The sequence below is a fragment of the Aulonocara sp. 'chitande type north' Nkhata Bay genome, linkage group LG7 (assembly GCF_057382095.1).
Source record: "Aulonocara sp. 'chitande type north' Nkhata Bay isolate Kocher_YH1m ecotype deep benthic linkage group LG7, A_spYH_male_GT1.1, whole genome shotgun sequence".
NCBI classification, from domain to species: Eukaryota; Metazoa; Chordata; class Actinopteri; order Cichliformes; family Cichlidae; genus Aulonocara; species Aulonocara sp. 'chitande type north' Nkhata Bay.
This window is the reverse complement of record NC_141350.1, coordinates 41961587-41987116: the sequence shown is the minus strand read 5'-3', so window position 1 is coordinate 41987116 and position 25530 is coordinate 41961587. Positions and strand designations below refer to the sequence as shown.

At 39.5% G+C, this 25530-nt stretch overlaps 1 protein-coding gene across 2 annotated transcripts in view; it reads right to left on the bottom strand.

Moving 5' to 3' along the window:
- LOC147325785 (transmembrane protein 132D-like) overlaps positions 1 to 22471 on the bottom strand; it is a 37126-nt gene extending 14655 nt beyond the window's left edge. For both annotated transcript variants that reach the window (XM_086300482.1, XM_086300483.1), the window contains exons 1-5: positions 22177 to 22471; positions 18060 to 18987; positions 12076 to 12222; positions 8683 to 8854; positions 3048 to 3191 (exon numbers count right to left, since the gene is read on the bottom strand). In XM_086300482.1, coding sequence (XP_086156608.1) covers positions 3048 to 3191; positions 8683 to 8854; positions 12076 to 12222; positions 18060 to 18987; positions 22177 to 22240 — 1455 coding nt within the window. In that variant the 5' untranslated portion in view covers positions 22241 to 22471. The remainder of the gene's footprint in view (positions 1 to 3047; positions 3192 to 8682; positions 8855 to 12075; positions 12223 to 18059; positions 18988 to 22176) is intronic.
- Positions 22472 to 25530: the final 3059 nt, after the last annotated feature.

Below are 25530 nucleotides of genomic sequence, written 5' to 3'. Positions count from 1 at the left end.
GGATTTTACTGGTGTCCAGACAATTAAATATGCATAAAACTTGAGTCATGACACGTAATTTAAAATACTACGGGGATTTGTGGGTCCTGCTTACAGTGTATTGTGAGAGACATGAGAAAATGCTACCTGAATAAACTCATTCCACTGCATAAACTTTTACTGTGTATTTACTTATTACTTTAACATGCAGTTATAAAAAGATAATTGGAAAGTAGGAAAAGAAGGATGTTAACTAGAGGAAATTGAAATTGCACAATTAGATATTCTTTATACTGCAGTTTTATTCTTTTAACTGTGCATCTTTTCTTCTGTACTTCAGCCTATTGCATATTTCAGCCTATCAGATATATTTCAGAGCAATGAATTTTAATAATAGTGAATGTTTTATCTACCATTCCCAGCTTGTGGTGTTTTCTGTTGATCTCTGTTTGGGAGACTGCTGAAATGTGTTGGAATGGGCAGTCCATGAACTTCACGTTGTGTAAATTGCTTTCTTTCTGTTACATTATTATGCTTCCTAAATTCACCATAAAACTATTTCAGGTTAGAGGGGTTTAAAAAAAAAAACTATGTATCAATGCATTAGTAAAGTACTACATGAAAAGTGTTAATTCTTCCTTTTCGCATCATGAGACAAGAATGCATGCATTAGAACTATAGGATAAAAGGTCAGTATAATATTTTAACACAAAAGCTGTGTTCAGCCTGGGTGCTGGATATATATATTAAGTTTATACAAACACGGTTTATACAGACAGGAACACATGGTATTTTTAAAATCTCTAACAAAAGGATTTTATGAGGTAATTCCAGGAATCCTCTAAGGTTTTGACCAAAAACAGAGAAGTTGATGGCCTGCTTGAAGGACAACAACAATCTATCAGCTGCAGTAAATATGGAAATACAGCAATATTTGTTTTAAGATATATAACAACAACACCCAGAAACACTCATGTTCTCACTGGGCCAAAGTTTATTTAAAGTGGACTGAAGGAAAGTGGAAATCTGTTCTGTGGTCAGACCAATTGAATTTTGAAATTCTTTTTGGAAAACATGGCACATCTGGAAGGGCACCATCAATATAGATAAAGGTGTTAGAGCAACATATGATGTGTTCAGGGAAGACCTTGCATATTTCAGAAAGACAACCACATACTGCAGCTATTCCAACAGCATGATATCAAAGTAGAAGAGTCCAGGTGGTCAGCGTGCCTGTCCACAGTCCAGACCTTTCAGCTATTCAAAACATTTGGCCCATCTAGAATAAAAAAATACAACATAGAAGACCCCAAACCAGAGCAGCTATAATCCTATATCAGACAAGAATGGGACATTTCTCTAGCAATTGGTCTCTGCAAGATTAGGAACAAGCCAGAGTTTTAAATGTGTTAATGTGTTGGGATGCCTAAAAATATCCAATGTGTTTTTTTAAGACTGCATTGAAGAAATATGTTAATTCAGATATGCAGCATGAAATTATCCCACTGGTCACAATTATGCATTCTCAAAATAAGAAAAATAAAAAAATAAAATACATTAAAAATAATAATAATAAAAATAATGGCTGATTATTTCAAAGGGTCACTAATGTCATACTGCATTATTACAGTAACCGCAGTCATTGTTAGTCTTTAAGGTCAAGAACAAAAACAGAGTAAACACACAATTAGCATAAAGAGAAGAAGTAATGCGCCTTCATTTTCACATAACAAACCACTGATGGTGTATCTACAATAACTATTTTACATGCAGGACTAAAAAACAGGCTGCATCAGCCTATTACCACTGCAAGTTTAAAGATCTAACTGGTGCAGAAGGGGTGAATGCTATGGGATTCCCTCTCAGTTCTTGCAGGATCAGAAATCCCAGATTCATTGATTTTTGGTGACTGCTCGTCATTGTCCCAGGAGAAATGTTCCCCCGTCTGTAAAACTGGTTGAAATCTCACTGTTATCCTTGTGTCCAGCATGGCAACACAGGAAGGGAAGCGTTTCAGAGTAAAATAAAATTAGATATGAACGGTTGTTTTGGATATGAAAGATATAACATAACCTCGAGTGATTTGCTTGATTACAAAATTGATTACATTTGATTTTCCCTCCAGTACTTTATACAGTGCCAATGCATCCCATATTTTCTGTGTACGGGATAGTGCATAGGTTTGTTTTGGAAAATGTGTAATATAGCTCCATCTGCATATACTGCATACAACTGAATTCCCCAATAAAGGTTCAGTCTGTTCCGCTTATGCTATAAAGAGTTACGTCTGTGGTTTTAGCCTTCAACTTCACCCAGTTAGTGGTATTGCATTAAGAGAGTCAGTGACTACAGGAAGCATAAGGTATTCATTCAGAGACACATAATAACTGGATTAAGTTGATACAGAAAATCATTACAAACGCAGTCTCACTCTCTTCAGCTCTTTCCCACTCTCTTACTGTTTACTTACTGCCTTACACTCAGGCAGGTCAGCTGTCTGGTAGAAAATAACAAATATCTTTCTAATTTTCCAGTTCTTCTCCGTCACCCTCACTTCTTTTTCTGTCCTAGTAACATGAATCCATTGCACAAAGGTCAAATCACAGCTGAGTGGTGTGAGCATAAGCTTGTGCTATATTGGAAGAGGTTGCTTTTGTCTGTAATACTTTAACACACACTGACACACTAGAGTTGAGGTTGTTGTGTGTGATGCCACAGTGACAGTGGATGTCTTAGAGGCATATACCAGAACGACTCATGAACAATTTCTTTTTTTGTATTAAAATTCACTTTCACTTTTTGTGCAAGTGAGTCCTGATTTTCATTCAATTCAAAACAGTATCTACATCAATTACATCAATTCTTCAATTACATCTGCTGTAATAACTGCATTAGCTGATATAGATTTTTTTTTATGTAATTATTTATTATTCATGCATAATACAGAACTCATATACACAGTTAACACTATGTGTTCTAGCATAGGTGCTTAGGTTACTCATTTCATAAAAAGCCAAACACACGAACCAGAAAAATGAGAAACCATGCTAACAGTTTTCTTGACTTACCTTGAGCACATCCTCATCTGTAGATCTACAGTTGGTGTAGTCGGTCACGTCAGTGACTGAACCACTGGCCTCAACAGCGAGAGTTTTCACTGGGACTGAAACTCTTTTTCCTGTCAGTACTGCAGTATTCAACATATCTGTGTTCTGGGCAAAAAAGAAGGGCAAATAAAGCACATGCTAGCAGTCTAGGCTAACACAACATCATGGCTTTTTTGGTGTTGTGTACAAAGAAACAGAGCCACAAAGTTAGTAGTTTGGGGATCATTTGTTAACATTTTTAGCCTAATTCCTAGATATTAGCTGAAAGAGTGAAAAGAGTCACGCGCTTCCAAAGGGATGAATCTTTGCTCTAACTATATTCCCAAAACATCCTGCCCCTCTTGCAACACATCGGCCGCAGAAGAACATGCACTTTTTGACTCTGGATCTTTTTTTAAGATTATTTTGTATTGTTTTAGATTCAAGATTCTTTATTTGTCACGTGCACGGTTATACAGGTATAACATGCAGTGAGATGTGACCTGATACGCTCCTCGACTGTGCAAAGAAAAAAAGAGAGAACTGAACTTTACAATATTATAGTTATTATAGTTATATACTATAGCTATAGTATTTATAGTATATAGAACTTTTTAATATTATTACTTTAACATGATTGTCAAGGGAGTGTCGGAGAGCAGAAGCAATGTACCAGATCTGTAAATTACACTAACATACAGGTACATATTTTAATTATCATGCTTTAAAATTGCTTCCGCTTATCCTTTTCAGGGTCACGGGGGGCGCTGGAGCCTATCCCAGCTGTCATAGGGCGAGAGGCAGGGTACACCCATGGACAGGTGACCACTGTCTGTCGCAGGGCTAACACACAGAGACAAAAAAAAAACAAAAAAAACAGTTGCACTCACATTCACACCTATGGGCAATTTAGACTGATCAATTAACTTATCCCCAATAACTGCATGTCTTTAGACTGTAGGAGGAAGCCGGAGTACCCAGGGAGAACCCACGCAAACACGGGGAGAACAAGCAAACTCCACACAGAAAGACCCCGGCCTGATGGTGGAATTGAACTCAGGGCCTTCTTGCTGTGCGACAACAGTGCTAACGACCGTGCCACCGTGCTGCCTCATTAAAACCCATACACACATATATTTTTAATTCTAAGTTCATTATTATGTAAGTTAAGGTATGGGGCACAATTACACTTATATTCAAACACCATGTTGTTGCCTTTTTCTTTTCTTTTTTTAATTTTTTTTTAATAATAAGGATGATAATAAGGAACTTATTGTCCTGGATTTTCAAGGCTGTTTCTGAGCTTGTTCTGGACTCCTTACTCATTCTTTTGAATTTATGAAATGTTAGAGTTTTGTATTCTGAAGAGAAACAGAATTTGTTATTTTTAGTTTCTGGTTCTTGTCTAGTCTCCATGTTTTGTTATCCTTTTGTTATCCCCAGTCATGTTCCCATGTTTATCTGGTCTCTCTGTTCTATCTAGTTTTCCTGCCTTATTAAGTTAATACGTGTGCCTATGTTTATCCATTCCTATTCCCATATTCTTCTGTTTCATCCTTTCAGGGCTCTAGACTAACTTTTTGCCATGGGCGTACCGGCACAAAAGTTAGGCGCACACAAATTTTATAATAATTTATATAATATAATGTGTTTTTCTGGATACACTGTGCTTTTTCAGCATTCAAAGATTGATGACACCGTGTCAGAGCACTGGCTATGAATTTCAGAAGGATCAGGCCTTAACTTAACAGAAAAGTGAGCAATGGTTCTTTTCCTATTACAGCTACATCCACTTCTGTCGTGCCTAGGCTGCGCACTAGGGCTGGGTATCATCACTGATTTCTATAATCCATTCGATTCCGGTTTTCAAAGTCCCGATTCGATTCAACTTAGCCTCAGACAGTCGGAAATATTATAATTCTGATCATTTATCAGTACTGACTTCATCAGAATTGTGAACATCACAGCAGATGCCTTTGTGTGAAAGTAACAGAATAAAACACAGAAAAATATGAAGGAGATTTTCCTGGTCTGGCTTTTTATAGCAGATAACCTTAAAAATATTCTACAATGTTCTGCATATAAAGTTTAAATTTCTTCAGTATTGAACAACAGAAAAAAATAGGCTTTCTTGTCCGAGGTCATTTAAGTGAAAAAAAGAAAAGAAAAAGACAGCAGCCGACAGCGCTGTAAACAACAGTAGACTGGTGGGCAATAAGCGAATGAATAATACAGAAAACAGAGATTGGAGACGGGAAACTGTTCTTGAAGTACAGAGAGAGATAGAGAGAGAGCTAGCTGTGCATGAAGTGTGATTTTAATAGTCGTGGAAGCAAAACAGCAAAATTCATGACGACATTGATCAAATGTGAAGCGCAGTTTGCTGCTTCTTTTGCTGCTGGCTCGGTGAATTTTGGTTGGAGAGACAAAACCTGCAGCTCAGAATCAGCGCAAAAAGACGTAAACACAGCGGACCCGACGCATCAGAATCGCTAAGCTCCGACAGCGTGTCCGTCTACGGGCCGTCGGGTGAGAAAGCCGAGAAAGACAAAGCTGACTCTGATGCGTCGGGTCCGTTCTGTGTTTACGTCTTTGTGTGGAACCCGTGTACCTGCTCTCATCTGCTGTTTGGTTGTTGTTGAAATGGTTTTGTGGGCTTTAATCTGAGAATCTGGCGTTTCTGGCAAAACACAGTTATATTTAAAAGTTGATTCAGGATTTAATGAATTGATATCGCTTTATTCGAGCTACTCACCTCCCACTTCCACCTGCACTTTCAACTGGACCACGGCGAATCAGAGAGGTCCCGCCCCTTACTATCTCTGATTGGTTTAGTCCACGATAGGGGCATAATGTGTGTCTGTTGTTGAGCACAGGGAAGGTTGCAGATTTTTTTTTTTTTTTTGCTACCCGAACAGTTGGTCGCACAGGTGCAACCAAATATTTTTTTTTTTAGTCGCACCACTGAAAAATTTGGTCGCATTTGCGACCAAATTGGTCGCACTCTAGAGCCCTGCCTTTGGTCTCCCCAGTCAGTCATATTTCCATATGTGTTTATCTCCAGTCCCAGTGTCAAGTTCACATCTCAGTCTAGATCTCAGCGTATGTGTGTGTTACTTCCTGTTCTATTTTGATAGTCTCGTGTGTGTGTGTGATGTTACGTTTTGCTTCTCTTGTCTCGTCAGTCAGATTCTGTTCAGCTGTGATCCCCAGGTGTGTCCACTCTGGCCTAATCTCCTCTTGTGTATATAATGTCTGCATCGCCCTCTGTTCTCTGTTGCATGTCAGTCTGCTGAGTCCTGCATCTGGGTCCACACCTTGTTTGCAATAAATCCACAATTCATGAGAAACTTTCATGACCCTGCTAGACTATCATATCATACATGTTTTACAGTCATCACTGTTATAGCTGTAGGAACAGCAATGTGAAGCAAGACCAAGTGTTACCATGAGTTAATGATCAAAGCACACATTAAAACTGGTTAAATGTCCTAAAAGCTTAAAAAATACATCCCCACGATGACAGTATGACTGTGTCACAAACACACACCTGGATGAAAATTCCCTAATTCCTGTAGTGCATTATATTGCCCACAGATCAGCACTAACGCAGACTAACACCTAAACCTGATTACATGTCTAATCTTCTAACCTATTTTCCCACCTTTTACTGTACATCGTTGTCAGTGCAGAGCAGCAGCTTATCCCTCACACATCCCGCAACTTGTCATCTAGCCTGATGCAGCTTTAATTTTACACTTTAACTCCTCCTTCTACACAGATTTACAAATACATCCCAGTTTATAAGATCTCTGAATATGTCTTTTTTTAAGGCAGAGGCGTCGTGTGTGTAAGAAGCTTTGGGTGATCAGTAGTGGGGGGTTTTTATCTCTTGATACTTGCGAAATAAAGTGCCAGGCGTCGCTCGGCAGATGTTCCCTGACAGCTTCACATTCTGAACTCTGCTGGCTTGACAGCTGCTGACCGCAATTCCAAAAGGACATGCTCTAGTTCAGACTCCAACACTGACCCAAACATAAGCCACTGGATCAGGGATAGCAGAAAATCAGAAAGCAATAGCTTCGCTCTGTGGTGATGCCAGTGCCACACTGAGAGGTCTTGATGGTCGATGTTACCATAAGCTGAAACTTGGTTTCATCAAGTTCAGCGAAAGTAGTTCAGCTTTGTTTTTCATGTGATTTATGAAAAGAGGTGTTTGTTTTCACTCTGCTGCAAACTCTAGCATTATTTGTTTATTCATTCACTTCTCGAGTATAAGTGGTAAAGGAAATTATGAACGCTACAGTATAAATCATATTTTGATGGGGGTTTTTTTGGTGGGGGGGGGGTTGCCTTGTGATTCACATTTGTTCGACAGTCACTTGAATGAATGTTACATTTTTATGATATTACGTTGGTTCAATTTTTTTTCAAAGCTGTGAATATGCTGGAGATGATTCATGGTCTTGTAATAGTTGTTTTTGTATGACGAGAGCTGCGACCTCCTCATGAAAAAGGCCAGTTCACTCCACTGTTGGAAAAAGGGTATTTTCCTCATGTGAATTATGCAAGTGACTGATGAAACATATAGTGATGGCTTTCAAATGATACTTGAAATTACAGTTACCGTAAAATAGACGTGTGGATCATCTTTTAAGGACAACTGTAGAGTAGAGCTACTTTGACATTTTAGAGAGTTTTCTTTGGAAATGTTTTGAGATTGCAAGTGGCAGCAGGGAATCAGTGAAAGCATGTTGAATATTTATGCACAATACTGTGATCAAAGGGGAGACCCACAATGAGTAGGCATGGAAGAAAAACCAAATAAAGGAAGACTGGTCACAAAAGCAACTTGCTGACAACATGACATTCATTTCATTCTATTCAAAAACAAAATTCAAAAATTTATGACAGTTTCTACTATTTGATTGAGCTGACTTTCAAAAGATTTTAAGGTTTTTGTCCTCTTTATATCTTTGCAGTGTGATATGACGACACTAATTAAAATGCTAATTGCCGGGTTTATTGAACCTTGCAAATGAGTGCATCGTAAATGCTGACAGACTGTGAACACTTTCAGAAAAAAAGACTACTTGTGCATGTTAAGTCCGGAAAATGTGACATTTTTCTCAGCAGCCAAGAGTTCACTTTCTTGTGGCATTACCTTGCTATATGATGCATATACCCATCTCATCTTGTTTATTCATCAAGAATATAAACTGTTTTTTTTTCTTTGAACCAAGGCAGTAAATGCCAATTTCATAGAGACTGAGTGAAGTAGCTGGGGGCTCTTGCATGCTCTGATATTGCCCTGTGATAAAGTTAAATGCCCTGGCAGATTGCCTAATCAGGTATCTGACTTTAAGCCTTCCACTTTCTTTGCTATCAGTATTAATAAGAGTACAACCGATTGAATAAATAATTCAATACAAAGCCTGAAGGCTATGCAACATCTTTAAATCACAGTCATGAATTAAAAACTAAGTAAGGCATAGATAAATGCAAACAACTGTAAGATATATGAAACATGCATAATCTTATACACATAGATTTATGCTATAGTATGATATTTCAAATAAATATACTCCAATATACGTTATGCTAAAACAATTCTCACCATCACCAGCGGTGCCAGCCCCACGTAATCTCTCTGGGTGGTGTAGATCCGCGTTACGCCCACATCCTTCACATTCCCTGGCAACTCCAGACGCCAGGAGATGGTCTGACTTTCAACCTGCTGTGAAACAGCTTTTGGTACAAAGTCCAGTTGTAAAACCTCCAAAAGGCCCCTGTTTAGAGATTCAAAATGATATTTAAAATGAGTTTAGGCAAATTAAAGCAAGCCTAGATATGTTTTGGTGAAGAGCAGTCAGCACAATTGCATCTATTTTTTTTTACTACTGACTACTTTTAATGCAAAATCTACCTAACTGCAGGTGTGGCTTTAATGCTTAAGTTTAATATTTCATTTTTGCAGAATATGAGAATACATATTACATATCAAGGTTGTAGCGAACATTTAGCAAATAGCAAATTATTACTACTTAATTAACAAAGCCAGGTCATAATCTTTTATCAAGCGTGCTGTAGCTAAGTAATATCACATTGAACTTTATGTTATTGGGTTATAATAGGCCACAAACCTGTGGTAACAATAGTATAGTAATATTCTGCTAACAATATAACAGCCTGCTAGCAATAAAATGGTCTCTCTTTATATAATTTTATTCATTTTATATGCTGACTTGTGGTAGTAACCTCATAATAATAAGGTAATGCTGGTTGATACTTAACATATTAGGATCCTATCGTGTCATGTTAGTACCACATGCCCAATATGGACTAAAATCTCCTTTGAATGTTTCCAGCATCTTGTTGAATCTATGCCACATAAAATTAAGGCAGCCCTGAAAGCCAAAGGGGAATCCAACCCTGTACTGGCAGGGTGTACCTAATGAAGTGGCTGGTGAGTGTATATAATGTATTGATTGTACACTCACTCACATAATGCAGCTTTCCTACTAAAAATGGTCCAAGTGCAAAAGGAGCTTAGCTGTAGTGAATAGTCAATAGTGTTCCTTGGAGAATAAAATGAGAAAATTAAATGGAGAGAGCTTAATCTGAACTCTGTGAAAACCCACATGTTATGTTGGAAAGTAAAGACGATACACATGAGGTCTCATTTCCATCAGCAGATGGAAGAATAAAGTGAGAGTGTGGAGAGAAGATTAAGTGAGCTGGCAGAGACTTCAGCCAAGTATTCTGGTCAAAGGATTGTCAATGAAATGGGATGTGATGTTATTTAATGTTGGAGAGTGTGTAGGCATACCTGTCAGCAGGAAGAGATCAAAGGGAAAATGAAGCAGGGTGTGAATGGAAGTGTGGCACTTTGAAGTGGAGCAAAACTTTGCATAAAGCAAAACAATGAATCTCTAAAACTTGAATTTTAAAAGGATGAACAGTGTTGAAATCGGTGGTAAGAAAAAGCAATGCAAACACATACAGGATATACAGAAACGCTCGCACTGCATCAAAAGTATGCCATGGACTGAGCGTTATACGATAACAAAGTGCAATGAACGAGGTCACGATGAGGTTATGTGAAGCACTCTAGGTCGCAACTGAAAAGACACAAAACAAACTTTTTTCATTTTCTTTTTGGGTTATGCGCAACTGTAAGCTTTGAAATGCTTGAAGATTAAAATAATTGATTATAAGGAAATCAGAGTGTTCTGCAATTGATTCTTTAGGCTGGAAAAACATGAAACGTGAAAATCTGTTTTCTGCATTTAAAGGGCAAGATTCTCGTGGGCAACATGAAGCTTGTCGCAGAAGATCGGTGAAAAATGTTGGCAATGACGACCAAACAAACTCAGCATTTTCTGCCTTTTTTTTTAAAGTGGTAAATAAGCATAAATTAGAGTTAGATAAAAAGATTAAGCTTTTCTTAGTATATACCAGCACCATGCCAACTTAGCTTAGTGTGAAGACTGACATTGGGGTGGGGGAAGTGGCTTGCCAGGCCAAAAAAAGGGGTTTAGCCCTTAACCCTCTTGGTTTTTTGTACAGATTAAAGAGATACCATGTGGTAATCAGTGAGCGTTAGAGACACTGGTAAGTGGATTTTGTTACTTCTGGACAGAGTTAGGCTCACTTTTTCCTTCCATTTTGTCCCATATTCATTTGAAACTGTTATCAAAGAGATGTTGAGCTTCTTATGCCAAACATACAATTTGACAGGAAAGTGGTTTTTTTTCTCCATTTTTCATAAGAGTCGTGGAAAAGCATGAGTATAAAATATCCAAATAAGACACTAATATAAAAAGAACACTTAAAACTCAGGTGCTGGTTGAGCTCACTGGGGTAAGAAGGCAACCCATATGCTGCAAGGCATATGGGTTTGATTCCACCCCAGTGCACTTCCTGCTCTCTCTCCCCCCTTTTTCTCTCTGCTTCATTGTCCTTTCCAGCAGTAGAGGCTAAAAAATGTCTAAAATTAATTCCAAAAGTCTAATCTTTATGTGTTTTCGTGTAAGTAAAATAGAGCCGGGCAGATTTTAAACAGATTGAAATGATTCACAATGTGAATACCTTGAGAGAGAGAGAGAGAGAGAGAGAGAGAGAGAGAGAGAGAGAGAGAGAGAGAGAGAGAGAGAGAGAGAGAGAGAGAGAAACACAGGAGGGGTTTATGACCCTCTTTCCTAGAAACCATCTATGGAGAGGGGGGCTTTAAAGCCATGGATGCATCATGACTTCAGAGCACAGTGGTGAGAGTATGTGTGTGTGTTTGTGTGCATTTGCATGCGAGTGTGTGTTTGCAGGCCTTGCATGTGCGTACGTGTTCCCCAGTGGAAGCTCAGCACAAGAAACACGACTTGGAATATCTCTACTCCCTAATCTCCACTTCGGAACGTGCAAGCGCTTAAGCCCGGATAACGTGGCCATGATTATGGATTATTACGGATATGTGGGTCGGACGGATGGCGGGTGGTGTGTGTTTGTGTGGGCGGGGGTTGCTGGGTAAAGGTGGCTGCTGGTGTGTCACCAACATCAGCATCAGACACTACTGATGTATTCAGCTGGTGTGCATCGGGAAAAAGAGGTGGAGAAAGTTCTACGAAGTTTTAATTAATCTTTGTTTACTGTTAAAATAAACAAAGTCAAAGGGAAGCACTTTTATTTCTTTACTGATTTCTCATATTTCAAAGCTATTTGACTGGTAAAGTCTCACAGAACTGGGGAAATGGGGGACTTTTTGTTTTATAGGAAGTTCAGAGAGAAACAAGATGAATTAAGATTATAAATGATCATAAATGTATAATTGCACAAAGTAATGTGTTTTACAGTAAAAAGAAGAAAAATAGAATATATTTATTCTGAATTTAAACAAATATCTTAATATTTTCATTCTTCTATAAGTCTTACCTCTTTTTTTCTTTAAATATCAAGTATTATACATACAAAACATGTTTGCTTATATTTGCATATGAGGGACGCGCAGTAGACTGACCTCTTTGCAGTGACAGCAACCTTCCTGCGGCAAACAACAGACACCGTGTTTGGAGCTGCTCCTCTGCCAGGCTCTACCACCATGTCCCACAGTGCTGAGTCACTGGGCCGAGCTGCACTGAATGACAGGCCCATCTTTACTGCAGCCCTGCAGCAAAGACATGCACATATAAATAGGACACTTAGTATAAAGTGCAACTTTGTACACTTTTGTAGACTTTTTGTAAAATGTCATAAAAACAAAGACAGGACAGGGGATGTGCTGTGTAACAATAAAGAATTAGGAATGAAGAAAGCTTCATAATGTTTGAATCTTTTATTACAGAACATGATGCAATGTGATTTTCTGCTGTAACGGACAACGTCGGGTTATACGGAATTGTTCTGACGCTCAAAAGAAATATTTGAACTGTTGCATCTGTCTCTTTTTGGATGTGCAACAACAATATTTGCCATATCTTTTAGTATAATGTACACAGGTACTAAGGTTACTAAGGGTTGTGTGCACTTGCTTGACAACGTGTGGGTTTTCTCTGCGATCTTATGTGTGCTTTGCTGCTCGTGTTGAACAAGGTGAGTCACTGACAAACTGAGTCACAGGTTGCTTGAAGGCTGAGAATTAGTGGGGTTATTTAATTCCCATTAGCCATTAGAAGATCTGAAAATCAGTTAATCACATGTCACACACACACACACACACACACACACACACACACACACACGCCAAACGAGAAAAATCCTGCAAATCCAGCTATCACCACAAGTTTTCTGTCCATCCATCCATCTTCTTATATGATGTAGGGCCATGATGGTAGCAGATTCAACAGGATATTATTTTTCTTGGCAACATTTTTAGTTCCTCTTGGGGGATACTGTGGTGTTAACAGGCAAGATGAGATACACAATCTCTCCAGCGAGTTCTGGGTCTCCCCTGGGGTCTCCTCACAATTGGACATACTCAGAAAGCCACCGCTAAGGGAGGCACCCAAGAAGCATTGTGGTCAGATGCACAAACCACCTCAGCTGGCTCCTTTTGACACAAAGGAGCAGCGGCTCCATGCTGACCTCCCTCTGGATGGCTGAGTTCTTTACCCTGTCTCTAAGGCTGCACCCAGCTAGCTCATAAGTTCAGCCACCACAAGTGTTACACATCTGAAAACTGAAAAGTGATACTTGGGGAACAAATCCTTCAGATCCCTGTTCGAAGTGCAATGATTGGCTAATTATATTATAAAAAGGAAATGAGTCTGAGGCGTGAAACCAGAAATCCTTAAACCTGCATTGTTTTTAGTGACCTGCAGATGATGACTCCCTCTTTTTCCAAAAAGAAAGCAGTTAAGAAGTCTATGGAGAAATTACTCTGATGCTCATTGGAAACATTTTTCAGATTAAAAAAAAAAACATTAAAACCATTCATTTTGCTCCCAAGGGCTTCCAGGCTTTCTTGGATTTTTTTAAGTGGTCTTGAGCAACAGTTCTCCAAGCTTTGTGGAGAAGTTTTTCCTTGGACACTGGTTGCGTTTTCATTCATTTTCAGCCTAATCAGTTCCCAAACTGTTAGCTGAAAGTCTTGGCATGTTGTGCAGCTTGTCCTTAAAAAATCTGAGGAAAAGTAGATGACAAAAGAAGTAGCAAGCTTAAAACCTATCTATAGCAGATTTATAGTATCTGAGCGCCATATCCTAAAGAAGAAGGAAAAATTCCAGCAAAGAACTGACCCAGGAATTCAGAGATACTGTACATGTGGCTCTTTAATTGATCCATTTGCTGTTCACTGAAGCCTCATCAGAAATGGTCGTAGTGGAAGGGTAGCTGTTAAGAAGCCTTTCTTATGGAAGGCTAAACATGAAGGTGCCAAATTACACAAGAATTTAACTGAAAAGCAGAAGCAACAGATCTTATGTTCAATTTGTTATCAATATGTGAAGTGGAGGTTAAGAAAGAGGTAAAATAAATAATAATAATAATAATAATAATAATAATAATAATAATGGATTGCAAAACAAGTGGAGCACTATCAGTCATGTACTGGACTCCACAGATAGTGACGTCAACATTACTGAAGCAGTGTGGGATCATTTTAAGAGAAAATGAAACAAAAGGCAGACAAGATCCAAAGAAGAGCTTTGAATGTCCTTCAAGAGGCCTTGAGAACTATCCTGAAGACTCCTTAAAGAAGTTACAAGAAAGCTTTCCTAAGAGAGAGTTCAGGCTGTGTTGAAGAAAAAAGGTGGTCGCAAACTATAAAGAAATAACGAGTGACTCAAGGTTTTTGCAGAGTACTGTTCTGTTCACGATTTGATTTGTAAATTATGGCCCCATGCAGAGTAAAATAAATGGTAAACCTTTGTATGGCATGGCCAGACATTTGTGAAGCAGACAGATTCAAATTTCAAGGATTCAGCAAGGTGCCAGCAATGTTCAAAGTGCATATAGAGAGCAACAGATAGACTGTGGTTGTGACAGAATGTCTGTTCTTCAAGAAAATATCGAGGTAAACACATTGAAAATACCATTAAAACCTCCTTCACCTGCTTCGTCTTTAAGGAAGCCAGATCAACATTTTCATTATGTCAACTCCAAAATACTCTTCCTGCCATCAGTTTAAGACGTGCAAGGCTTAAGCATTTATTAGAAGAAGTGACATGGAGTGAAAACCTGTTATTTTACAACAAACAGTCCATCTCTTTTAACAGCCTGTTGTTATTTCGGCTCCAAATCAGATTTCAAACAGTTGAAGAACAATATGACAGGATGACTGGAGCAGATTCCTGCTAGAATAAGGGTCAGCAGAAAAGTGCGTGGCATTAGGCTTAGCACACTGACACACACATCCAAATACACACACTTAAAAATACAGATTTGTAATCAAAGAGCGACCAGACAGATCAATAACCCCTGAGACTGAGGTCAGTGTTAGAGTGGTTTCAAAGGCAAAATACAGTAGGCAAGAATTAAGGGCACATTTAAACACACACTCAGGCACCCACACACATATTGTTCTGCTGAAAATTCAATGCGTGCCAGATAAAGACTTGCACAGAAATTACTATCTGAAGCAAAACTCTTATGCCAAAGGCACATGTTTTCATTTGTGATTTTAATTAATGTTTGAAAAACAATAAATGCAGATACTGACTCAGTCGGGCAGATCAGAATACAAATTTTAAAATAATGAAACAATTTTTGAGGATGTTTGTCTTTCATTTCCCTTAAATCTTAATTTGCTGCCTTTTTAAGGCATAATAATTTGTCATTGTGATCATAGTTTAGAAAAAAGTCAAACTGTGTTTTAGTTAGGGGAAATTACAGCCAAGGATAAATGTATTCTTTTGCTATATGCAGTGAATCATTTTCTTGCTGCTTGCCCAGCTCAGCATCACAGTGACAACAGCACCTGATGACCACCCTTCCCAGGGGTGCAAACCACTTCAACTGGCTCCTATTGAGTGTGGAGAGGCAGTAACTCAACGTCAGGATCTTCCTGGATCACTGCGCTTCTTGTTCACAGGCAGACACAGGCTTCCCTGCAGAGAAACCTCATTTCAGCCACTTTTATCCCCACGCTTTGTCTTTGTCACTCACTACCCAGAGTTCACAACCACAGGTGGGGGACAGAGCGGATATCGACCTTTAAACTGAGCAACTCTTCACCCCTGGTTTACCAAACTTCATCTCTTTGTTTAAAGCTGCGAAAGTTGCAAAGCTCTTGCCTCTTTTGTTTTTTTAGGCATTCGGGTAACCTAAAATTATTTTTTGCTGCAAAAGCGGCCTCTGTGAACAGACTGTTTTATGTCTCTGTACTGTTTTTTTAAAAGCTGCCTGTGGTTAACAGGTGGAAAACCACACACACGCACAAAGAAACCCAAAACAAAACATACACATAATCAGTCCTGGCAGCCCAGATCATCTCTACCCGAAAGGGTTGACCTCTTAATTCACTTTCAATCAGGGGCACAGATTATCTGGCCTAACTCTGCTGGAGTGGACTCAATCTTGGGCCAAAGAGCGAAGTAGAGCTGGGATTTCTCCCAGGAGGAATCAATCACTTTGCCAAGCTCCTCAGAGCTAGCCTTCACTTGGACTCAGCTGCTGCACTCAGTCCCCTCTTCTTGTCCAATCTCATTCTGGATGTGGCAGCAGGTCATAAATACACAGACCAAAATCACTGACCTGACTAGAGGAATGTCATTGGTTCGGTCAGTGAGTATGAATTTGGGGAATTTCAGGTGAAGGGGCTGTAAATCCTCGCAAATAGTCAAAACAAGAGCAGATGTTAGAGGGTCAGCGTCTCTCTGCCAAATCTTATTCACGTAATTTCAACAATGCAAGCAGAGGTGCATTCAGGTCAGTGGGATTCTGCATTTGCGTGTGTGCGTGGAGGCATGTTTGTGTTTGTGAATGCTGCCTGATATCTGAGAAGAGCACTGGGAATGACACACAGTCACAGGGTAACAGTGTGCCCTATGGATTAATATGCACATCTTAATATTTCTCTCCACTTGCTTGTATCCTGCAGCAGATTACTACGCTGTTGTTATGACGACAGCACAATATCACTAAATCGTGGGATTAGAAAGAAATTTGTCTTGCATTTCAAAGAAAATCATTAATCAGACCACAGGCTGGAAACACAAACCTCAGTGCAATGGCTTTACTATTGACTGATGCAAAGTGTTCTGATAAAAATAAATAGTTTTACTCCACCAAGTGATGTGCATTTTAAAAAAAACAAACAAAAAAAACAGCAGGGGAAAAAGTCTGTAAAGTCAGCTGTGAGTTTCTACGTGTTGCAGAGCTATATTTATATTAAATTCACTTTTAGCCAATGGGGCCTTTTAGATTTTAGTTATTTGTCTTTCTGCTCCATTTATTAGATGCATTATTTATGAAGTCAAGTAACCAGAGAACCCTGTTGACATGTTGCGATATGAAAATCAGTGAATCATTTACCAATTACTTTCTTGTTTATGGAAGAGTGCGCCCCGTAAGTCCTCCACTAACTGATAAGTTGACATAGACAAGATACAACATGTCAGTAATTTGTGAAACCGGTGAATGTGGCTGGCAACACAAGTCCTGCTGGCGCTCAAGCATTTAAAAACAGGCAGGGAAGTGGACGAACCCATGCAATTCTGATGATCTGGATCCCTTTTATGAAAATTAAACAGCAAAGCCTTTCCAGCTCCCTTCTTCTTGTGCTTAAAGTGGCATTTAGGAAATGAAACGGAGAAAGGAAAACACTGTAATTACTCTCCAGTCTTGCTGAGGATGGAAGGGAAAATAGTTTAGGTTGAATTACATAAAAATTCATTGTTGCAATGAAACATGCGAAGCATGAAAAGACACTGGAACCAACTGGAATCATCAGGTCGTACGGCATATTGAAGCGTATTCATGAAGGATTAGCTCCATGCATTTAAACTGTTACTTAAGGCACTTGAACACTAATGGGCCTCACCATCAATGCCTTGCAGTTAATAAAGTTTGTGACACCTAAACAAACAGAACTAAAAACATACATTCAGGTCTCTCCTTGGCTGGAGGAATAATGAAAATCATAAAAAGGTTGTTACTCTCCGAGTCTGCATATCTTGAGTAATTAAGTCTAAGGCTTTTAACTTCATAAAAGAACTAAACTAAAATATCATTTTTTGTAAATTTCTTCACTTTACTTACCTTCAGCAACTCAGACATCTGCAGTCACGACTTACAGTATCAGAACTATACTAACAGATTTGACAATCAAAAGAGACTCATCGCAGTTTCTTGTAAGGACTTTTAGATCATGAGGACTGTAAGAAACTTTAGAATATAGTCGACCCACATGATCTTTGTGAATTTAATACTGTTGAATAGATCAGTAAGTAATATGTGCAAGAGCTGACTTTAAAAACTAAAAATGCTTTCAGTCTGGCGAGAAGTCATTACTCAAGACCAAATAGCTCAACAGACAAGAACAGCATAACATAGAATATCTCTCACCTCAGTGTGAAACTTTCCAAGGTGGACGTACTAGCAAGAAAGACATAGAACGTTGCGACATCACCAGACTTGAGGGGCTTTGAAGAAGTCTGGATCACCACAGCGCCTCCCAGCCTCAGCCGAAGAAAGGTGGGATTCCCTGGTGGACTTTTGAGCAGGCTGACACTTCCTACCCTCCTCATTGGTGTCCCTGATCCACCAGTGTCTCTGCCTCGTCCCACTCCTACTCGTTGCAGGCTATCCTGTGGGGTGCACTGGCCAGTCTGGTCCCGCCGACTCTGGAAGTAGACTTCCACAAGGTTCCCCTGAAGTCCCTTAATGCCTTCAGTGCTTTCTGCTTCCCTGCTAGAGCTTCCTGATCTACTGGCTGAGCTGAACCAGGAGGGTTCTGGCTTAAGCTGTGCCACACAAAAGCCGCCAGGAGACACCAGACAAGCCCCACGAACTTCTCTGGTCTCCCAGAAGGCATAAGCCGTGACACAGTGAGCTCCATCCTTAGCCTTAGCTCCATCATTTTTCCTCCCATTATCTTCTAGAGAGCCCATTGTTTCTTGCCAAGCAGTGATATTGCTTTCTGTGGGCATGTGGAAAAGAATCTTAACTACTGGGGATGAGGAACGAACCTGGCGGCTCAAAATGACTGGCAGTATCTTGCGCCCACTGAGGAGCAAATCTAAAGGAATAGAGGCATCTAGAGTCAGGGGGCCAAATGAAGCATTGACAGATGGCTGGAGAAGCCCAGCACCAGGTCCAGTGATGAGAAAAGTCTGAGTCTGAGCTTTCAGGCTAGAGTTCCCAGATGGCTGTGGACTGTCCTGTCTCACAAACACGTGGTCCACATTGAGGACCTGAAACTTGATGGTGGGATAAACTGGAGATGGAGTGGTGAATGTCCCAGTGTCTTTAGCCACTCTTGGAATCTCAGCACCTGTGAAATGATGAGTTTGGGGAATTAGGACTTTAGAGAAATTAGGTAGAAATTTTCCATATATATGCTTTAACTCCAAGGTTCAGTTTTAGGTTTCAAATCTACCGACAAGCACAGTTACTGCTCACAAAGCTAGTTTGCTACTGTAACTGCAAACAGGATGACAGGAGGATGAAGGGTTGAAAAGAGATCAGAGTTGGAGAAGCAAAGCAAAGGGTCGATGCCATGAGGTTCAGGTAGGCGCCAAAAGGACAGAGTCAGGATCACGACACTGATGATGACAGTTGGCTGTCTTGGCGAGCAAGACTCAAAACAATTAAATGACTTCATTTAGCAAACATGGTTTATTTCTGAATATAGTTCCTGCATCAAAAAGAGAAAAGAAAAAAAAACAGCCTTTTAATTTTCTTTCACTGAATTTTCGTTCTCCCTTACTTTTCCTGAATACACGATTCACGTTTCCTAAAGCAAAACACTGTGCGGCTTGAAAAAGGAAAGACAAACAGGGTAATTCTTATTGCATATCATACGACCAGATGGTAACAATTCCAGTAGGCATACAAGTTGCTGATTAAATTTTCAGCCAGATTAACCATGGCATGTGGCTTTATTACAGAGAATTATACACATCACTATAACATTCAAGCTCTAAAACACGAGGAAATTAGGTCTGCGTCATTTCTGTCCTGCAACGGATATTCTATTCTCTGCTATTCACTACATCTATCCGAGCCAGATGTACACACACACACACACACACGTAGGAAAATATTTAGTATACACATCCAGAAATGCATACACTATTATATATTGTACATATATTTATTAGTTTCAGGTTGGCCATTCTTGTATTTTGCTCGTTTGTGTTGTTGTGTTTGCACATCTCTGTTGCTTGTGGGGCTCGCACACAAGAATTTCACTCGCATGTGCTGTGCCAGTGTGCCTGCACATGTGATGTGACAATAAAAAGTGATTTGATTTGATTTGATTTGATTTGATTTGATTTAAAGGAAATGTGGCATCCGAGTGCTAAAAAGCCTGTCTGGTAACTTCTGTGGGATGACTGTTTGTCCAGATAGAACGCCGTATATGACAGATCACTCTTCCCGCTGCCAGAGACACTTGGTAATTTGCCCTCCTCCATGCTGAAGTGCTCAAAGATTAATACGAATTTTTGAATATGACTTTCCCTTACCTCACAAAAAAAAAAACTTTTAGAAAAGAAAATATACCTCTCCTTCAGACGCATTAGAAGTGGTATATTATTGTTTTCTGATTCCAAACCATATTTCATGAATAAATTTATATTTAAATTAGATTACTTGCTGAATGGAAAAGAAAATCAGATGTCAGGGTGGATATTAAACAAAGACACACAAGAAAAGTGTCTTATAGATCCCAGAGATCAGACTAATGATGTAAGGAATTTCACATGCAGGCCAATATAAAAGTTTTAGTTCTACATTATTAGTTTGTGTCTGCAGGTTTGAGATAAAACAAAAGCACACCAATGCTCATTTGCCATTTCCAGCTATTCTCTCTGTCTGGGACTAATAATTATTTAATTTAGCTGACAGTGCACTGTACACTTAGAATTCACTGTTAGGGTGTACAATCAATGTTGTTAATCATGTTAGTCTGTGAACAGACATTTGAAGATCTATGAATTGATTTCTTTTTGCATTTGGTGCACACATTTCAGCTAATTAGATTTTGATGCTGATTCACTTCTGAGGTTGCTGAATTAGTACTCAAACTGTTACAACCCGACTATAGTGCAAAGATTTTATACAATGCAATTAAAAAAAAATCTAACAAAAAAATCATAAATGTTGGCTTTGGCGGCAGCTGTGTTTGCTCTCCAGTTTAAGAACCATCTACTTTATTTTACCATCATTATTCTGCTCAAACCAGCACGGGAGAAAAGCTCGAATCTTATCCTTCTTTTTAAATCTAAAAATAGGATAATTGTTCATTATGAAGGGACTTATGCCCATACTGTCGCAAGATTATAAATGCAGCTTGTTTAAATATCTCCTGTGAAACTTAATGCAATTAATGGAAGCATAAAACATAAAGACAGAAATAATCCACAGTATTTCTTAGCTGTAGCCTCAGAATTATCCCGCTGCTCATGAAAACTGCTGCTTAACAGAATAATGTATTAATCAGAAAGTAATCTGGTCAGACCTGGCAGGATCCCTTTAAGTATATAAACCAGAGATATTACAGAAAAAAATTACACATATGGCAATTTTGAACAACTGGCAGTTCTAACTCAGAGAGGCTCACAGACACATTAGACAGCAGACTGTGACTGGACTAAAAGATAAGGCTGTCATGCATATTCATGGTGATCAAGCAGGGAAGATATCAAAGGCTGAACCCTATCACTTAGACACGCAGTCAGAACACAGCCGAGTTCCACAGTTGCAGACATGCAGCAGTCACACATGCATGTGTGATGGAAAAAAATGCACCCACAGATAGCATGGGTAGATATAAACCCAGGCAATCTCAAACAGTAGTCTTTCGCATACTGTCGGTATCACAGAGGGACAGACTGCTTTCTGTGGCTCCCAATGCAGGTTATCTTTAAACAACCAGAGAAACAGCTGTGCAACCTCAGCTTCAGGCCTCTTTAATCCCACAGATGAGGCTTCCTGATGCACACTGGAGAGCATGCTGTCACTTTCATTTAGACTGAGGGATAACAAAATGGGCTTAGGCCATGGATGGTAACCACAGAACTACAAAAATATGAAACACAACTTTATATCTTTATGAGCCAGTCAAATACAAAAAAATAATCATGACAAGCAAATATGACAACTCCATAGCAATTTTGGGGCCTGCTTAAATTTTGTGCTGATAAAAGCCAAAAGGAAACAAAAGTATATTGGATGTGCGTAATAAACTACAGCAGAGTCATTTAATATGCCCAGTGTGTATGTGCTTGCACTATCAAAGTATATACAAGAGTATAAAATAGCTACACATTTTATCTTCATTACTCGTCTCTTGTAAACACAGCTGAAGCCTCTGAGCTAGTTCCAACCCAGTTGTTTTCATATTTAAAGCTTTCCATTTACGCGTTATTTGCGTCTCATCCAGCAGACCACTTCAAACCAATGCATTAATAAAAGCTGAAACTGATCATCGTTCATCAAAAGCAATCATAAATCTCACCTTCAAAAGCTGTTAAAACCGCCACCGCGACAACCGGAAACAGAAAACGAAGGGAAAACATCATTTTAGTGAAGTTGCAGGTTTTGGTCTCCAGTACGCACGGAGGTAAGTTTTGGTGACTGCACGCACACGGTAGGAAAACAGCGCTGGAAACAAAGCATTACATTGCAGAGTGTCTTGGTTCCTCTGAATGTAGAGGCTCAACTAGGAAAAAAATAGTTTTAAATGTACTTCCCTGTCCTCTAAGTGATGACAGTTTTTTCCCCCCCTCCGACATCAGTGCTCTAGCTGGCACTGTGGGACAGCATCAGACACGGCTCTTACCATGATAGAAATCAGTAAACATGTGCCGCGGGGCAGATTAACTAGACCCACGTGGGTATAATCGGAAGGGCCGCAGGCAAATTAAATGCATACAAGGTCGGGGATCAGTGATTTCTACATGCGCATTTTAGTTTTGATTGAACAAATTAAGGATGGATAGAGACCTTCTTGAATTGAGCATATAATAATCATAGATTTCTACAACTCACTTGTGGATGAGGGGGGGAAAAGTAACTGAGTAAATGATTTTTTCTTACTTAGTCGTACATGTGCACGGTACTTTCAGACGGCCTTTAAGGGTGGCATTGCTTGACTTTTGGTCTTGAGTGGAGAAAAGAAAACTGTAGGGCGTTTTTTTGCCAGCTGTCAGCTTTATGTTCTCACTCATAGACAGCGTTACACATTACTTGGAGCGTAGGAAGGAGCAAATGGATACAGTCACAAACGCTTCGTGATGTCACAGCACACATACACTTGGTACAAAGCATCAGCAGTCACTCAAATTAACTCTAGTTTTTTAGGCCCATAAGTCCCTGTTAAACAAACGTATCGTTTATTTTTTTACAATTTGAGATCTCTACGTGGAGCTGCATGCTAAAATATTTTACAGGGCTTTTTTTTTTTTTAACATATTAGAGATTAGTGAGTTTAGACTCTAAGTTAAGCTTAGATGTATTTTTCTGTGCTACTGCAGGCCCTCGGGCCATATTTAATTTCCTAACACTCAAAATCACAGAGGTAATTTTGTAACTCTCTCTTTGTCTCTCTTTTCTTTTCTTTTTTTTAAGTGTATCACTAGATCTGCCTTGACCTAAAATTTTATAATGAGATAGGCTGAACCGTTCAAAGGCTAAACTGGAATAGCACGGTGTCCTTGCCATAGTATGTGTCGTGTAGCCAAAGCAAGGCCAGGGGGAAGATTGCATTTAGAAACTATGGAATCCACCTGCTGTTCTTTTGCCCAGAGGCATCACACTAAGTGCTGGCATCAGTTTTATGGTAAAGAATACCAGGGTTTAATGAGCTTGGTCAGACTTTTCTTCACTAGTTCGCTCTCCAACACCGTCTTAAATACCCATTCTCTAAAGCAATTACTGGCGCAGTATGTCAGATAAACTCACTGCACTCAATACCCTAGTGCATGTTTTATTACGAGGTGGCACCTGTGCCAGGGTGACAGCATAAAGCATGCAGGTGTCACTGGTGAATAAATAGTTTCCCACTTTACAACAGAGGCTGATTAACTACATGTTATTAAATATGTGCCTCAGAGAAACACTTAAGGATCTGAAACAGTCTGCATTGTATAAATACAGGGAGTGCAGAATTATTAGGCAAGTTGTATTTTTGAGGAATAATTTTATTATTGAACAACAACCATGTTCTCAATCAACCCAAAAAACTCATTAATATCAAAGCTGAATGTTTTTGGAAGTAGTTTTTAGTTTGTTTTTAGTTTTAGCTATTTTAGGGGGATATCTGTGTGTGCAGGTGACTATTACTGTGCATAATTAATAGGCAACTTAACAAAAAACAAATATATACCCATTTCAATTATTTATTTTTACCAGTGAAACCAATATAACATCTCCACATTCACAAATATACATTTCTGACATTCAAAAACAAAACAAAAACAAATCAGCGACCAATATAGCCACCTTTCTTTGCAAGGACACTCAAAAGCCTGCCATCCATGGATTCTGTCAGTGTTTTGATCTGTTCACCATCAACATTGCGTGCAGCAGCAACCACAGCCGCCCAGAGGTGTACTGTTTTCCCTCCTTGTAAATCTCACATTTGATGATGGACCACAGGTTCTCAATGGGGTTCAGATCAGGTGAACAAGGTGGCCATGTCATTAGTTTTTCTTCTTTTATACCCTTTCTTGCCAGCCACGCTGTGGAGTACTTGGACGCGTGTGATGGAGCATTGTCCTGCATGAAAATCATGTTTTTCTTGAAGGATGCAGACTTCTTCCTGTACCACTGCTTGAAGAAGGTGTCTTCCAGAAACTGGCAGTAGGACTGGGAGTTGAGCTTGACTCCATCCTCAACCCGAAAAGGCCCCACAAGCTCATCTTTGATGATACCAGCCCAAACCAGTACTCCACCTCCACCTTGCTGGCGTCTGAGTCGGACTGGAGCTCTCTGCCCTTTACCAATCCAGCCACGGGCCCATCCATCTGGCCCATCAAGACTCACTCTCATTTCATCAGTCTATAAAACCTTAGAAAAATCAGTCTTGAGATATTTCTTGGCCCAGTCTTGACGTTTCAGCTTGTGTGTCTTGTTCAGTGGTGGTCGTCTTTCAGCCTTTCTTACCTTGGCCATGTCTCTGAGTATTGCACACCTTGTGCTTTTGGGCACTCCAGTGATGTTGCAGCTCTGAAATATGGCCAAACTGGTGGCAAGTGGCATCTTGGCAGCTGCACGCTTGACTTTTCTCAGTTCATGGGCAGTTATTTTGCGCCTTGGTTTTTCCACACGCTTCTTGCGACCCTGTTGACTATTTTGAATGAAACGCTTGATTGTTCAATGATCACGCTTCAGAAGCTTTGCAATTTTGAGACTGCTGCATCCCTCTGCAAGATATCTCACTATTTTTGACTTTTCTGAGCCTGTCAAGTCCTTCTTTTGACCCATTTTGCCAAAGGAAAGGACGTTGCCTAATAATTATGCACACCTGATATAGGGTGTTGATGTCATTAGACCACACCCCTTCTCATTACAGAGATGCACATCATGCTTAATTGGTAGTAGGCTTTCGAGCCTATACAGCTTGGAGTAAGACAACATGCATGAAGAGGATGATGTGGACAAAATACTCATTTGCTTAATAATTCTTCACTCCCTGTAGTTGAATCTGATTTTGCCTGGTGTTCCCCTCCAATGCATTTTAAAGTCAGCGAGTTTCTATTCGAGCAGCTTTGTTTTGTTGTTTTTGGCTGGATGGGATTGCCAACACTGACACTGCAGATTATTTAGTCAGGTAACATCTCCAGATCTCAGTTGTTTTTCCAGACATGCG